Raw genomic sequence first — 16,525 nt, 5'->3', positions numbered from 1 at the left:
TCAGTTATTTTTCCTTGGATATACCTGCATGCAAATTTGAATATATCAATTTATTTATATCTTAAAATATTTACGATTCTTATTTTCTTTCACTGATAAGTTTAATATACAGCTTATTATAACGTAACCCTATCTTTTGGTCTACGTGTGTATGGTTTTTGACACAACGTTAACGGTAATGTTTAATTGTGTATGACTTTATTAAATTTAAAGCTATACTAATCGCGTCTCTCACTTTTCCCAACGCTTATTATAAATTATCTCCATGCACTTGTATTCTAAATACGACTATAGAGGTCACTACGTTCCTGCTTTTTTGAATTTCCACACTGCTTATTATTAAGTCCACTTCGCTGCTATAAATTGCTCTATCATGTAATATATTGTTCACTTGGTTGAAACCTGCTTGCATTCAAGCTACTCTACTAAATTGATGCACTTCATCTCCCCACCTTTTTCCTGCCAGACTAGTTTTCACTTCGCATTACTTGTAATATTCCAGGTATCGTACATGTTCACTTTCTTATTTTACTTTCGTTTCGTTTTACCGGCATATTCGACATATATTTCTATACAAGCTTTTGGTATTACCTCCTTTTTATACTAAAGCTTACTAATGCCAAAGTCCTTACTATAAGGTTGGACCTCACAACCACAGCAAGCTTAGTGTCTTTTATTTACTTTTTCTATGCTTTTTATCTTTCTGCTGTCTGTTTCTAATTTCTTCCTGTTCGTTGAACTATTAGTGCAATACGAGGGTGAAACGAACATTGCTACTATCCTACTTCTATCGCTATTTTTCTTCTTTATTTATTTAAAATACTACTTTTTCCCTTCCCCTTCTTCAATTTAATACCTCACCCTTATACCATTTGCTTGTTCTAAATTGATTTCCTATCTATTTATTACACAATTAAATCCTACAATAAATTCTATATATTCATTTTAACATTTTTCTATTTTAACTAAATTATTTATACCTCAATAATTTACACTGCGTTGGGACTACCTTGTCCATACTGTATTAAAATGTGCTAATTTCTTTATCATCACTTGTTTTGGTCATTCAATTTTCTTCTACTACTATGAACAAGTATAGAAATGCAGTTCCTGATATATACATGGTCAAATGTAGTCCCCTGATGAATACCTGATCATGTATCAATAATTATTTCTGCTGACATCAGATCATGCATATTTTCCATTACCTATATTCAACCATTTTCTAAATATGTTTCCTCTCCCCCATATCTGATGACAGCTATAAATAATATTTTAATTTTAATTTTTAATATTTATCTGAATTTTTATTATAAAATATTTCCAGTACTATGTTTTTATAAGCAATATCATGTAATAATATAAACTTATTATTGAGTACCTATACATAAAAAAAAATTTAGCATGGAAAACATTTATTTAACATGATATACTATAAGATAGTGAACTAATTATAAGGAATTGTGGGAGATGTGGTTTCTTTTATTGGCAATTCTCTATTTTAGATTTAATTTTATTTTACTTTATTCTATTTTTATTTATTATTAGTTATATACATATTATTATTTTGAAATATATCGGCATGTTTGCAATGAAAACATGCTCCACTAACATCCTGTTGTGCATGGTCACTATGTAAGGGTGCATGACCTAAACCACAACTAATATAAATTTTGAACCAAACTGCATAAATTAATATTAAACTGTTTTGTAGTTTACAAAAAGACACCTATTTAAATCTAAGCAGATGCCATTACAGAATTTTTAGTGTGAACCCCCTAAAACACTTTTGTGAACCTCTGGGGGGGTTCACAAACTACCGGTTGGGAACCGCTGGTCTATGTGATATTTATGAAAAAATAATAATTATATTTATTATTATTTATGAAAAAACGCAATGCAATGATGTCTTCAAGTTCCTCAGGTGTAACTGCTTTCTAATTTAACAATACTGTCCTCTTCAATATTGCTGCATTAGAAAGGACAAACAGGAAAGGACAAATACTGTCCAACAATATTGTCCTATTTCAAGACATTTAATGTGATTTATTCATTTGCGAAGAGTAATTCTGGCTGGCATGGTTAATCTACTATTAAATATAAAGAAACCCACCATCACCAATATATGTTTAAGGAAAAGTGTATCCACTCTCACAGTGGATAAAAGTTACATATATGCTGGGAAAAATATTTAATCCTGAATTACTACAGCATAATTTTAAGCATGCAGATAAGTTTGGTTTTTTGTCTTATGATTAATTTTTGTGCAAAGCTACAATGCCACTAATAAATAACTTTTCATTTAATTCTGTATTTAATTGAATCATCCTGCCACCTTGTGTCATTCATTACATTTGAATGCACATTCTCATTTATCAAGACTTTCAACATTTCAGTGGCAAACCTGCATGCCATAGGAATTAAGAGTCCCCTAATCCAAGAGGCTTTGTTTGTTTTGTTATTTGGTTTTTAGGAGCATTAGCAACTAAGGCCATATTGCTCTGGGATATGCGATGGTCATTCCCTGATCTTTCCGCATCCTCCGTATTTGGTGGTGACGGGCTCGAACCCCGGTCTAATCAAGAAGCGTGTGCTACGCACTGCTGCTCCTTCCCACCTGGCTACGGAGGCGCCTAATCCAAGAGGCAAAACATAACTTGTTTTAATTATTGAAGTGGCCGAATAGGGTCTGCAGAGCACATCCCTAAATTTCATGTGTAACTGTTAAAAACCCTTGCCAGCTTTCTTTTTTTCGGCTGCTTCTTTTGTGTAATGGTTGCTTTTGCACATATTTTCCATTTAGACTTCCTCAAAGAACAAAACATCCATGGAATTAGGACTGGTGATCATGGAGTCCACAAGCAACATTCATAATATAGTGACAATTTCCATGCATTTGCATCCAGTAGCATGCCAGTGTTCATCTCTGCTCCAACCCAAATTTTTCTCAAAATCAATAATGGCATTATCAACATAAAATAAAAACTACACTACTTCACTGTCTAAATACTAATGTTACTTATTCTGGAAGGTGGTACCTGCTGAGAATAAGTAACATTAGTCTTCTTCACTGGTGAAGTGTTACTTATTCGAGGTAGTATAATACCATGGGAACTTGTTGTAAAAGTATTCATATTATGAGATACAATTAAAACGATGCCAATTATTTACTTCGGCAGTTCACTATGAACAAAACATAGTGCAATGGCACTAACCCGTTCACCGATAAATATTCGATAAAAATTTTTTTTTACTAAAAGACAGATACCTCAAACAAAACAATTGATTACTATTTTTTTCAAAGCTCTTTATTTGATAAGGTCCTTATAAAACTGTAATATTAAAATCCTTTCTTTTCACAATCAAGAATTCAAAATTAAATTTTAAACTTTAAACTTATTTTTATTTTCAAATGATAAAAATAAGATATCTTAAATGATATAGTATGGCAACTTTACACATAAGAATATAAATTTAAACAAGTTATTTAAAAAACAAAATTATGATAAGAAAAAATTCGACATTTGAACAAACAATCAAAATATGAATCATTTTCAGGATACACCCAATCCAATTTTAGCCGTTGAGAAGGTGCATTATTCACTTTATTGAGGGTATAATCCTGAAGAAAATCAGTTGGAATTTGTAACACCAAAGGCTTTCCTCTCAAATACATTTTTATTGTGCCTTCCTCTAAAAAGTAATGTGACATTAATAATGAATAAACAGAAGATCATGAATCTGTAATATGAAATATACAAGTATTTTCAATCTAAAACACAGAAACTTAAAACAAAAAATAACGTACACAATTTCTACTCTATACCCAAATAAAGCTTAAACTTTCAAATGATTGCAACATTGAACAAAGATTTTAGAAATAATAAAATCTTATGTGTAATTTTTACAGTTCATTTTACCATTTATCATAATAAATCCTACAATAAACTGCAGAGGAAAGCAAAGGAATTTATAATAATAAAACATTTGTTGGTCTCATATTCACTGTATACCCCTACAAGTGGGTAAGTCACGCATCCATTGTTTACTCGATGCAACATTTACTTATATGAAGAACATTAGCATTAGTAGAGGCATACGATGCAAGAAAGCAAGCTTATGCAGCATCAGTCAAAAAAAAAAAAAACTCCCATTTCATCCCTCAATGCCTGACCAGCTCAGCCTTAAATATATTTAAGCTATCAACTTCCACAACAAGAGATGGAAGTCTGCTCCACCAATCAACTACCTGCTGGCTAGAGGCAAATTTCCACACATCTATTCTACAACTGTTTTTCCACAATTTGAATCTATGGCCCCCTCAGATTCTTAATCTGAGCAAGAGGAAGAAACGCATCAGCATTAAGCTTACTCAACCCATTCAAGGCATAATACACCTCAATCAAATCACCTCGCATGTGCCTACTTTCCAGGTGCTGCAATTTGCAGAAATTAAGCCTTTCTTGGTAAGAGCACCCCCTTTGTTCCCCTCACCAATCTTGTTGCCCTTCTTTGTACTCGTTCTAGCAACTCTACATCCTTCCTAAAATTAGGCTTCCAGACCTGTACACAGTACTCAAGGTGTGGCCTGACCACTGCCTTGTACAATGGGATAATCAACTCCCTGTCCCAGTCCCTGCTAGCAAAATTCCTATATTAATTGACAAGACTCCATGACCTACCCTGGTAGCCTGTCTGCACTGCTCAGCAAACTTCATATGAGAGGAAAGAGGCATTTAATAAATAATTAAATGCCCTGCAGTCCAATGCATATAATCAATTCAGGTGATGAAACATTTCATTTAATTTGAGACAACCATCAACAATGACTATTACATTCAGACAAAATGTATGCCTGAAATCAATGCTTACCTTAATGCTGTGGCCATTCTTTTTTTTTACCTTTTTTTTTTTTTTTTTTTTTGCTAAATCTGCTGCATTCATATTAAAATCACACAAAAACTTTAAAAAATTAAAAAAAAACCTAATACCTTAAAAAGTAGTATTCCCACAAACTGCTTAATTAATGAATCTCCAAAAATTCCATAGTTCATAAACCACAAACCATAATACTCAACTTAAAAAACATTAAAAATACCATCTCAAAGTGCAATTAGAGCCTTTGTGACTAGGTCATTAAAGGGTGGGATAAGAATAATCATACATCTGCATTTAACTAAACTAAGAGATCTACTATTTCCTGGATATACCTGTCACATAATACCTTTCATTAAAAATCAACAGCCAGTTGTGCATATTGGCTATTACAACTAATTATTGATGATTTCATGTGTCAAGTTGTACACAACTGAAAGATATTACATTTCGTTAAAGACTACTGCAATGTTTAACCAAATGGGCCACTACCTAGAGTTGGTGTCCATTTCATTAAACACAAATACAGCCACTTGACGATTAACATAAGGGTTGCGTTCTGCGGAACTGTACGTAAGTTGGAATTTCCACCATGCTTGTGCAGCACTCAATTGTGCTCACTGACTTGACTGAATTAAAAAAGAAATGTTCGATGAATGTGTGAATAGAATTTATTTATTGTATTTATTCAATTTTTTATCTCATGTGCAGGAAAAATTACAAAAGTGTACAAATTAAAAAATTTTAAAATTATAAAATTACAAAAAAAGAGAGGAGACAGGTATAACATCAGTAAGTTTTACCTCTTGAGCATGAACGCCAGAATCAATGTCTTCAGATGATAAGTACGCCGCTGTGGAGGTTGAGGGCTGTGGAGATTTAGAAGGGGTTGGCCAGTCAACCTTACAAAAGGGCATATTAATGGATGACTGGATGGTGGCTTTTTTATTTTCATTGTAGATTTCTTTGTAGCAAGCAAGCATATCATTCACCCCTCTCTTAACTTTTAAGAATAGTTTGCTGTCAGGATCCATCTTCTCAAACCTCGCCATTCCCGATACAATTTCACAAAATGCTCTTGCCATCTCTCTGGTGATGAAGTGTTTTGGCTCCTCATTTGGTTCATCTTGAGCTTCGTCAGGATTTTCTTCTTTCATTATTGCTGCCCACAAGTCAATAAGTTCTTCATTACATAATTCCTTCTCTTCTTCCTCTATTAACTCTTCCACGTCTTTGGCAACAACTTCCAACTGAAGTAGCTCTGCAACCTTTACAATCTTATCTGTAACCTCTACATATGATTCGTCTTTTTCAAACCATTCTACGTGCCGTGGGCATATTTTCTTTCATGCACCATTTAAACAACTTTTAGTAATTTCCGCCCAGGCCTTATTAATGTTTAAGATGGTGTGGTAAATATTGTAAGATTTCCAAGTCTCTGATCGTAAAATTTTTCTCACAGTCTACTGCAGACAATGCCTGAGCAAATGTTGTGTGTAAATAGTATGCTTTTAAATTCAAAATAACACCCTGATCCATAGGTTGGATGAGTTAAGTCATGTTTGGCAGTAGAAATATAACTTTCACGTTCAAATTGAAATAATCGAGATGAGTAGGACGCCCAGGAGCATTATCTAATAAAAGCAAAATCTTGAAAAGAATGCCGTTGTCTTTACAATATTTTTCAACCTCAGGAATAAAGCAGCATTTAAACCAATCCTCAAAGAGAGAGATACTGTTATCCGTGCTCTTTGGTTCAAACGGAAATGCGGGTAGGGTGGCTTTATTGATGCCCTTAAATGCACAAGGATTCCCAGAATGGTACACAAGCAGTTGTTTTAATCTGTAATCTCCTGCTGCATTAGCCCCAAAGCAAGGGCATGGCCCTATCTTTTGAAGCCTTGAAACCTGGCATTGTCTTCCTCTTCGGCAATGTATGTTCCATCCAGCATTTTTTTCCAATGCAGAGCAGTCTCGTCAACTTTAAAAATTTGCCATGTTGATTAGCCACATTCATTAATAACTTTTTCAAACACATCACAACATTTCTCGGCAGCTGCAGAATCGCCACTGGCAACTTCACTGCATATTTTGTTGTTTTGAAAACCAGCGCAATGTTTGAACCTATTAAACCACCTGCTGCTTGTCGCAAACTTGGCTTGGGATTCATCGTACTTATCCTTAATATCTTCATAAACACTTCTTGCTTTTACTTGAATGGCCACTGGACTCAGTGGCACTTGCTTCTGAATCTGATTTGCCATCCATATTAATAGCTCTTCCATCTTCAACATAGCACCTGAATACTGTTTTGTAATCATTGTTGATCTTAAGTGCGTTGATCCTCTGACATGTTCTTTTATACGCGCACTGTCCTTTAAAATATTATTCACTGTTGAAGCAGAGAAACCTAATTCCCTTGCAATAGATGACAAACTGTCTTGCTTCATACTTCTTAATAATTTTCATCTTTATTTCTAAATCAATTTTGTTTCGTTTCCTGGCACTGCCAGCACATGCACCTAACGTTGGTCCCTTTCCTTTCACAATTGTAATAAGTAAATAGGAATGAAGAAAAGAATCTGAAAATTTATTTGTTTTTTATATGATTGAAGATTTCAGTAAAGTGGAACTCATTTCACCATATCCTTTGTGACCACATCATATTATCCAATCAAATTGGTTAGACAAGGCTTCCCCTTAACAAACCCATGCTGTGTCTGAACTATAACTGCAGTCTTATCCAGATGATCCTGCAGTGCTTCTTTAACAAATGCCTCCATTAATTTCCCTGGAATAGAAGTTAAACTAACAGGTCAATAATTACTTGTGTCGCCCTTTGATCCTCCTTTGCGATTTGGGGTCACATTTGCACATCTCCAGTCCATGGGGGACTTCCCCTGATTCCAAGGAAGCCCTCATAATTATGAGAGCTTCCTTGGACTCAGGCTAAGGGTTTGCTTACTTCCTTTGCTGCCTCCTTTAATATAACTGGATAGATCCCTTCCACCCCATGTGCCTTTCTTATGTTTAATTTCAACAATTTCTCCTCCATTTTGCTCTCAGTTATTACAAAATCATTTAGCTCTCTGCCAGAATTTGATAAACTTCTGACATTCCCCTCCCTGAATAACTCCTCACGTGTGAACGTAGATGCAAAATACTCATCCAGTTTGTCAATTACCTGAGCAGGATCCTCAACAGTCGAACCATCGACCAATCTGATTCATCCCCTTCATTCTAGAGTTAACATAAGTAAAGAACTCTTTCCCATTTTTCTTTGCATCCTGTGAATTATGCAACACTGTCATACTTTTATGACTTGCAGAACAAGATGGCTGCCATTCAAATTATAACCACAACTAACCATCAAAAACTCCTGTGCTTGCAAACCAATATAAACAAAACAAGATTTAGAATACACATGAAGAAATTCTCAGGTATATATATACTGATGGGTGTTTTAATTTCAATCTACTATCTTGGAACAATACAGCCACCACTCAAATTATATGCATTATCCAATCCAAATCAAATTTAAAGTGCATGTGTGGGTATCCTTAAGACAGTAGTAGTCACATTTTTGTTGATGTACCACTTATAATTCAATCTTTCTTATTGATGTATTCCTTACAAATTTCTTCAAGAAACTGTAATGGGTACCATAAATATACAGGGTGTTTCAGTTAAACGTTTCAGAACTTCTAAGAGGGGTAGGGTACATCCTGACAACTCGAAATCATATAGCAATGTGGGGTTGGAAATGCTTTCCTGAAGCGGTGTTGTACACAGAAGCACCATAAAGAAAAGAGACCGTAAGGAAGAATTCGTTTTAATAATACATGAAAAGAAGCAAAAGGTACATGGATTAAAGTAAGTGTTCGAAGTTTCTTCCACGGGCTACAATGCACGCCTCACATCTCCGACGCATGGACATCCGAACATTCTGGAATACTCCAGGCGAATTTCGAATTTCTTGAACAAGAACGCCAAGTTAGTAGGATGGATGATTACACGAACGCAGAGTTAGCCAATATGCATTTGGCGTATGGGGCTGCAAATTGTAGTGGGCCAGCCGCACAGCGTTTGTACGCCAAACGATATCCGACGAGGCGTATTCCCAGTCAATTTCTTTGCAAGACTGCACCAGAGGTTAGCTGAGAGAGGTTCATTTGAAAGAGCTGACACGGACAGGGTAAGAACAGCACGGACTCCAGCCGTCGAACAGAATGTGCTGCAGCATGTACAGGGGAATACAAGAACGAGTACACGAAGTCTAGCAAACGCAGTCGGGGTTTCCCATTGCAGCGTCTGGAGGATTCTCCGAGAACAAGACATGCATCCGTTTCACGTGCAGCGTGTCCAGACACAGCAACCGGAGGATTATGCACCTCGTATTGCTTTCGCACAGTGGTACCTTGGAAAATGTGCTACAAATCCCCTTTTTCCTGCTGAAGTGTTGTTTTCCGATGAGGCATCCTTCACAAGGGAATGAATTTTCAACACGCATAACGACCATATCTGGGCGGTCGAGAACCCGCATGCAATACGACGTCGTGCAGCACAGATTCGATTTTCGGTCAATGTATGGGCCGGTATTATGGGAGATCACCTCATCGGACCTTACCTGTTACCGTGTCGTCTAACCGGACCTATCTACTTGATCTTTCTGCAGCAAGTATTGCCACAACTTTTGAGAGATGAACAGATTTCTGAATCGACGCAACAGACAATGTGGTTCCAACACGATGGAGCCCCTGCCCATTATAGCGGAGATGTTCGTAACTACCTGGATGTCACATTTGGTCAACAGTGGATCGGAGGTGGTGGTCCCGTGCGTTGGCTTGCTCGGTCACCCGACTTATCATGTCTTGATTTTTATTTCTGGGGTCATATGAAATCGCTAGTTTATGACACCCCTGTTGACAATGCTGAGGAGCTGGTTACAAGAATCGCAGTAGCCGCCGAAGAAATTCGAAATTCGCCTGGAGTATTCCAGAATGTTCGGATGTCCATGCGTCGGAGATGTGAGGCGTGCATTGTAGCCCGTGGAAGAAACTTCGAACACTTACTTTAATCCATGTACCTTTTGCTTCTTTTCATGTATTATTAAAACGATTTCTCACTTACGGTCTCTTTTCTTTATGGTGCTTCTGTGTACAACACCGCTTCAGGAAAGCATTTCCGACCCCACATTGCTATATGATTTCGAGTTGTCAGGATGTACCCTACCCCTCTTAGCAGTTCTGAAACGTTTAACTGAAACACCCTGTATATGGTACTCATTATCTTTTTTCTATGAAATTTGTCCCCGAAATACACTTTAGATAATACATATAGTATACACAAAGTATATATATTTATAATACCAGTGACTATGATGAAATAAGTCGAAACACATTAAAACAAATAAATTTACCAAATAGGTATTTAAAATATTATAGATAATATTATAGATCAATTTTGTCTGCCAACATGTGCATAGCACCATTTTCAGGATACATAGATTCTATGAAAGGTCCTTGAGTGCAATCAGTTCAATAACACATTTCTAAGATATTCAGATGGAAGTGGATATTTTATTTTTATTTTGAAAATCACATTTCAATCAGAAAACTCTATTGCTAATCGAATATTAGAACCTATAAGTTTGGGCATGAAGATCAGCAGTTCAATTACTAAGGTTAAGAATTTTCATAAAAATAAATAAAATAAATAAATAATAGCTATAATCTTTAGTGATGCTATTAAAACAATAAATATAAATGACATTTTATATCTTTAAGAGTTCTTGTCTAGGAATAAATAAACTCATACGCCAACAATTAAATAAAATTTTTACTGTAACTGAAGTTTATACAAATAATATCAAAAAACAACAAATTATTTACAATAAACTGATGTATATTGTATATGCTAAAAGCTAAAATAAAATAAAATCATTTACTATAAAATATGCTAAAATATAAAAGTTAAGAGCACTAAAAAACTTGAAGCTTTCGAGAACGTCAGCTCCCTTCCTCAACAGTAATAAGACTTCTTGCAACATCTCTTTATATAGCAGGCTTACGGTATGTCCACACGTGGTACAAGCGGGATGTACACAGTCAGCAAACAGTTGACAATAGCGGAGACCAGTGACACATTCCACATGCACCAGGGTCCAAGTTTCTGCCAGTGAAATGTGCCCCACACCATACAACGCCTCCACCGGCCTGCACTTTTGATACCATGCATGATGGATAAAGAGCCTCATGTTGTTGATGCCAAATCCATACATGGTGTGGAGTAAATAACGTTACTCATCTGACCAGCACAGCTTCTTCCAGTCTTCTAACGTCCAACTTGCATGCTCTTTGCACCAGGCAAGTCTTTTACGCCGATGTATCTTGGTTAAGAAAGGATGCTGTAGTTGTCGTCTGCTGGTATAGCCTATACATGCGAGCGTGCAACGCACGGTCATGCCAGATATTGTTCTGGGTTGGCACATGTTATATTGGGTAGTCAACTCTTCAACAGTTCTGCGCCTGTTTGCCTGTACAAGTCGTCGGACCTGGCACTCACCTCTAACATCAACCTTTCGCTGACCTTTGCAATTTTGCTGTCAGGTCATTGTTTGACCATTTTGATGCCAGTCCTCGTACACTTTAACAACGGCAGCTCTCGAACACTCCACCAGTTCAGCCATTTTGGAAATCGAGGCACCAGCTCATCGAGCTCCCACAATCTGTCCTTTATCAAAGTCCGATTAACCCTTCCTTTTACCCATCACGGTCGGAATTTTACTCCTTACTGAACCACTGACTATACTACGTAGGTCAAATAACTGTGCACTCTCGTACCTCACGTAGTCAACGGGTCACATTCAGTTTTCATAGGGGTGGTCATAATTCAGTGATCACTCAGTGTATATATTTAAATATATATCAACAAACCATACCAGAAATTTTTTTTTTTTTTTTAGTGTTCCATGCTTTATAGAGAAAGACAAGGTAAAGACAGAGGAAAAAAAAAAAAAAAACAGATTTCAATAGTGATATATAAATGAATATGGGGTTAACTAACTTTAAAATACTAAAAAATTGGATAGAAATATTTAAAATGAGGAATGCTTTGATATTCAGAAGTATGTATAAAAATTTGGCCAGCAGAAAACAAGAATGAAAGATGTCACAGAAATGTAAAAAGAGACTTTGCTCTAACCATATATTGAAGAAATAATATTGTTTCTAATGCAGACCTCACTTCTTCCAAATAAGACTAAAAACACTGAGGGGATAAAGTGCTACAGAGAAGTTGATGGAAGAAGGAATGTCATTAAATAAGGCAAACTGTCCTCTTATGCTACAACAAAAATGAAAATGGAAAAGTTGCTGTCACTGATAATATAGAAAACAAAACAACTATAATATCTTTAAAAAGTACATTTTTCAATTTTTCTTTACTAATATACATAGTGCGAATGTCTGGATGAAAACTTTAGTGATTAAAAAATCCTGTGGGTTATTAAGCATCAAAACTGTAACTAAGGTCACAAAGTATTAAGGCTATTGCACTTTTACTTGGATTGTAAGGTTCATTTTAACATTAGCATTAGTAGGGCATATGATGCAAGAAAGCAAGCTTATACAGCATCAGCAAAAAAAAAAAGCACCCTTCCCATTTCACCCATCCATTCACTCCAAATGTTTGTCTAGTTCTGCCTTGAACTTAAGTCGCTGACCTCCATTACAACAGATGGAAGTTTGTCCATTAACCACCTGCTGGCTAAAGGTGAATTTCCACACATCTCTTCTACAATTGTCTTTCCTCAATTTTAATTTATGCTCCCTCGGGTGTGTAATTTGAGCAAGAGGATTTTTCAAGTATATTGCCATTTCCACTGCTTGTTGGATAGTCAAACAACAACAAAAGCACTTTGTTTCAAGGACAGGCCAGCAAAAGAATAATTTGTTCCTAATGTCCAATATGCACCATTAATAAATCTTGAATCAGTACTTCTTCTATTGCACAAAAAATAGCTGGACTTAATAAAAAAAAAAAAAAAAAATTGTGAGGATTTGAAGCATAACTTTAATTATTAAAGGAACAATTTCCAAAATTAAGTGACATAAAACTCAAAGAAAGAATGTGTTGCATCACAAATTAGAAAACTATTGCACATAATGGTTTCAAAGAAAAACTCAACCCCTTTCAACTAACTTGATGGCAGTCTTTAAATTCTTTCAGATTTTTAGGTAATAAAAAATAAGAAAAATATAAACTGGTAGAAGAACTGTTATATAAAAAAAAAAAAAAAAAAAAGTTTTGCTACTGGATGGCTCTTAAAATACACATTTTTGCATTTGTATCTGAATTTTTTTCCCCTGATAACTTAAGTGCTCTTAGTGACGGACAAAGTAAAAGGTTCTACGAGAATATAAGTATAATGGAATAAGAAAATTAAGGATGGGTGTTCAGATTTGCAGCCAGATAGTACTTTGATAATTAATGCTTCATAATATTTCAAAATTTACAGCAACTAAACATTTGCTATGGTAAGTATTTATGTAACAATAAAATTGAACTTACCTTGATTGACTACAGCTCCCCTAGTGCTAAAAAGAAGAAAGGAATAATGTATGATTTACAAAATATAATTTAAAAATACATGGAAGATCAAAAAAATAAGATAATTTCTAATATAGTAACTAAAATTATGTTAATCTGGGAATAACTTTTATCACTTTCTTTCACTGTTAATAAAGTATATACAATGATGTCATAAATGCAAACTAGGTACACATTTCTTAAAACTAAACAGTTTTGAAAATAGTATTTTTATTGCTTATAAAAATTATCAATTGATGTTCATAATCATAATAAACAAACAATGCACATTATAATTGTCATCAATATACAGGGCTGGATGCTCTGCCAAGGCAAAACCATGCTTTTCTAATATGAAGAATGGGGCAAAAGCCATCGTGAATTTTGTTACTAATAACTTTTTTAAATGTAGTTTTAATTTATGATTCATAAGCAAACAATTGGTTCAAATATATAAAGAGCTAAATATGTATATTTAATAATACATACAAATATGCAGCAATACAGTACTGTACTGTACTGTAGTACGTCAACTATTTTGATGCACTACAGTACATGCACATTAATAGGTGGATTTATTTACAGGGCTTCAAGTTTTCTGCATTTCAGAGCTTAAGATATTTATGAAGTGTATCATGTACAGAGTAGTAGTTATAATGACACTCACTTTGAAGGCCCACAGACAGAAAATGGTTAATAATGTACTGATCATAACACCATATTATCATATCGGTTGTAGTTGATGGCAGAAAGATAGAAAACATCAATGTTGAATGCAGAGTGAGGCAAGCATGTGTATCCCCCCCCCCTTCTAGTTCAGAACTACTTTTACTTGGACATCATTTTCAAGAGAGAAACAAACTGAAGAAATGAGGAAATATCTGTCAGTAGTAGAATGATTAACAACCTTCATTATGTGAATGACATTGTACAACTAATATGCAAGACTTACATATACTCCCCTCAATTGTGTGAATGAGGAAAGGGAAAGAAGAATGGGCCTCACGATTAATGTCAGCAAGACTAAGCTCATGGTACTTAACAGGGCAATGCTAACACCTCTCGTGTTAACAGAAGGATGAGTGAGAGAGTGTTGACAAGTTCAAATATTGCTACCGGATTAATGACAAAAAAAGAACCAGATATGGAAATAAAAGCAAGTATTAAAATGGCCATGCAGTATTTTCTTAAATTGAGATCTGCTCTGCGCAATGGGAACCTGGATCTCCACCTCAGAATTTGCTTGATGAGATGTTACATTTGTTCAGTTTTGTTGTATGGTGCCAAGACATAGACACTGAAAGCTAACACCTCCAAGAAACTACAAGCATTTCAAATGTTAATGTACAGAAAAAGGTTAAAGATACCGTGGACAGCAAGGACAACCAATGAAAGTGTCCTGTGGAGAACTGGAAAAACTGCAAATTGTTGAAGAACAATAAAAGAAAAATAGCATATCTCAGACACCTGATGAGAAAGAATAAATACACAATTCTGCAGCTAATTACTGAGAGGAGAATGGAGGGAAGAAGAAGAAGAAGGCCTCGGAAAAGATGCATATCATGGCTAGATAACATCAAGAACCGGGCGGAACTGAACACTGAGCAGCTGTTCAGAGCTACTAAGAGATCCAGAGACATGTTATATGTTGTTTGGTTTTTAGGAGCATTAGCAACTAAGGCCATATTGCTCCGGAGATCCAGAGACATATACTGGTTATCACTGTTAGGAGATAGCATAAGGAGAAGAAGAAAAATATCACCATTACAGGGCTGCAATTTAAAATGAACAATAGTCAGCCAATACAGCAAGGGATCATGTGAAATAAAAAATTCTCTAAAGTGCCACCAGGAGAAATGGTGCAGTATAAAATTATTATGCAATTTATATCCTGATGACACATCATAAAGTTCACACAGACATGGCTACTTTTCAGCATTTCCTGAAAGCCACATAAAATTTTTTCTAATGTTCCCACCTGTTTGGTCACACTTCACTTATCCAATCTCAACCAATGCAATTTTTGGCAGTGAGGTTATCTGAAGATAAATTGACATCAGTGGATAGCACCATGAACAGTTTAATTAACATTAATTTCTGACACGTACTGGTGTCAGAAATTGTTTTAAACATTAATTAATGAGTTACTGTCTACAATTTGGATAAACCTGTACCTCCTATGCATTGCACAGTGTGATCTACACTCCACTCCTTTATAGAACTTTTGCACATTTTTTCTCTCCACAATGCAACTGACTACTCTCTACTGTCAATTTCAGCCCTGTGCTATTAATTGTTTTGCTCCAATACAGGCTTCTAGAGTAACACTGAGAGTTTGAAAAGTCGGGTAGATTCCCTAGAAGAAATTAAAATGAGGGGCCCATCAAGTTCTTAGCTGCCCAACTCAACACCAGAGCTCAGTGTTGAGTTGAGAGCACTGGTCAACACAGCCGCAAACTTCAGGGCAGAATGCGCTGGTCCCACAGGAGCTAGTTATTGTCGGCGACTCAATTGTCAGGGAAACGGGAAATATATTGTGCAAAAAGGATAGGTGGAATAGGACCAGGGTATGTCTGCCAGGGGCAAACGTTCTGACGTTACAGAGTAGATATCATCTTTTAATGGCACAAAAGGTGATATTGTTGTACATGTTGGCACTAATGACATTAAGTGTAGGAGATCTGCGGATTTACTTAACAAGTACAGATTAATGTTGAGAAAAAGTCAGGATTAAAAGTTAGGATTAAATTTGAAAGTGTCTGCAATCCTGCCCGGACACGATAGGAGGGAGTATATGATGAGAGCCTTGTCAATCAATTCGGCCATGGAGAGATTGTGCAAGGCTCGTTGAGTAGAATTTTTGTCAGTATGGTCTATGCTTGTTAATAGGAGAGATTGCTTCTGTAGGGATGAAATACACTTAAACAGAAAGGGTACAAGAATAATTGCTGATGCTATCGAGGCAATGTCAGGTGGGTCAGAAAACTGCTAGCTTGGGGGAAGGGAATTCACAGACTAATAGATTAACAGTAGCTGCAGGCACAGGTGGAAATGATTCTTA

The 16,525-nt window shown here is 35.6% G+C and overlaps 1 protein-coding gene across 5 annotated transcripts in view; it reads right to left on the bottom strand.

Annotated features, from left to right (window-relative positions):
• Nucleotides 1-16,525, bottom strand: part of LOC150084715 (echinoderm microtubule-associated protein-like 2) — a 364,524-nt gene that overhangs the window by 250,420 nt on the left and 97,579 nt on the right. For all 5 annotated transcript variants that reach the window (XM_090376571.1, XM_090376573.1, XM_090376572.1 and 2 more), the window contains 2 exons: nucleotides 13,447-13,472; nucleotides 3,564-3,693 (listed from right to left, as the gene is read on the bottom strand). In XM_090376571.1, coding sequence (XP_090232697.1) covers nucleotides 3,564-3,693; nucleotides 13,447-13,472 — 156 coding nt within the window. The remainder of the gene's footprint in view (nucleotides 1-3,563; nucleotides 3,694-13,446; nucleotides 13,473-16,525) is intronic.

The sequence above is a fragment of the Mastigoproctus giganteus genome, chromosome 6, assembly GCF_048544385.1.
Source record: "Mastigoproctus giganteus isolate SK-2022 chromosome 6, ASM4854438v1, whole genome shotgun sequence".
In the NCBI taxonomy this organism is placed as follows: Eukaryota; Metazoa; Arthropoda; class Arachnida; order Uropygi; family Thelyphonidae; genus Mastigoproctus; species Mastigoproctus giganteus.
The sequence above is the reverse complement of the archived record's forward strand: the minus strand, read 5'-3'. Positions and strand labels throughout refer to the sequence as shown.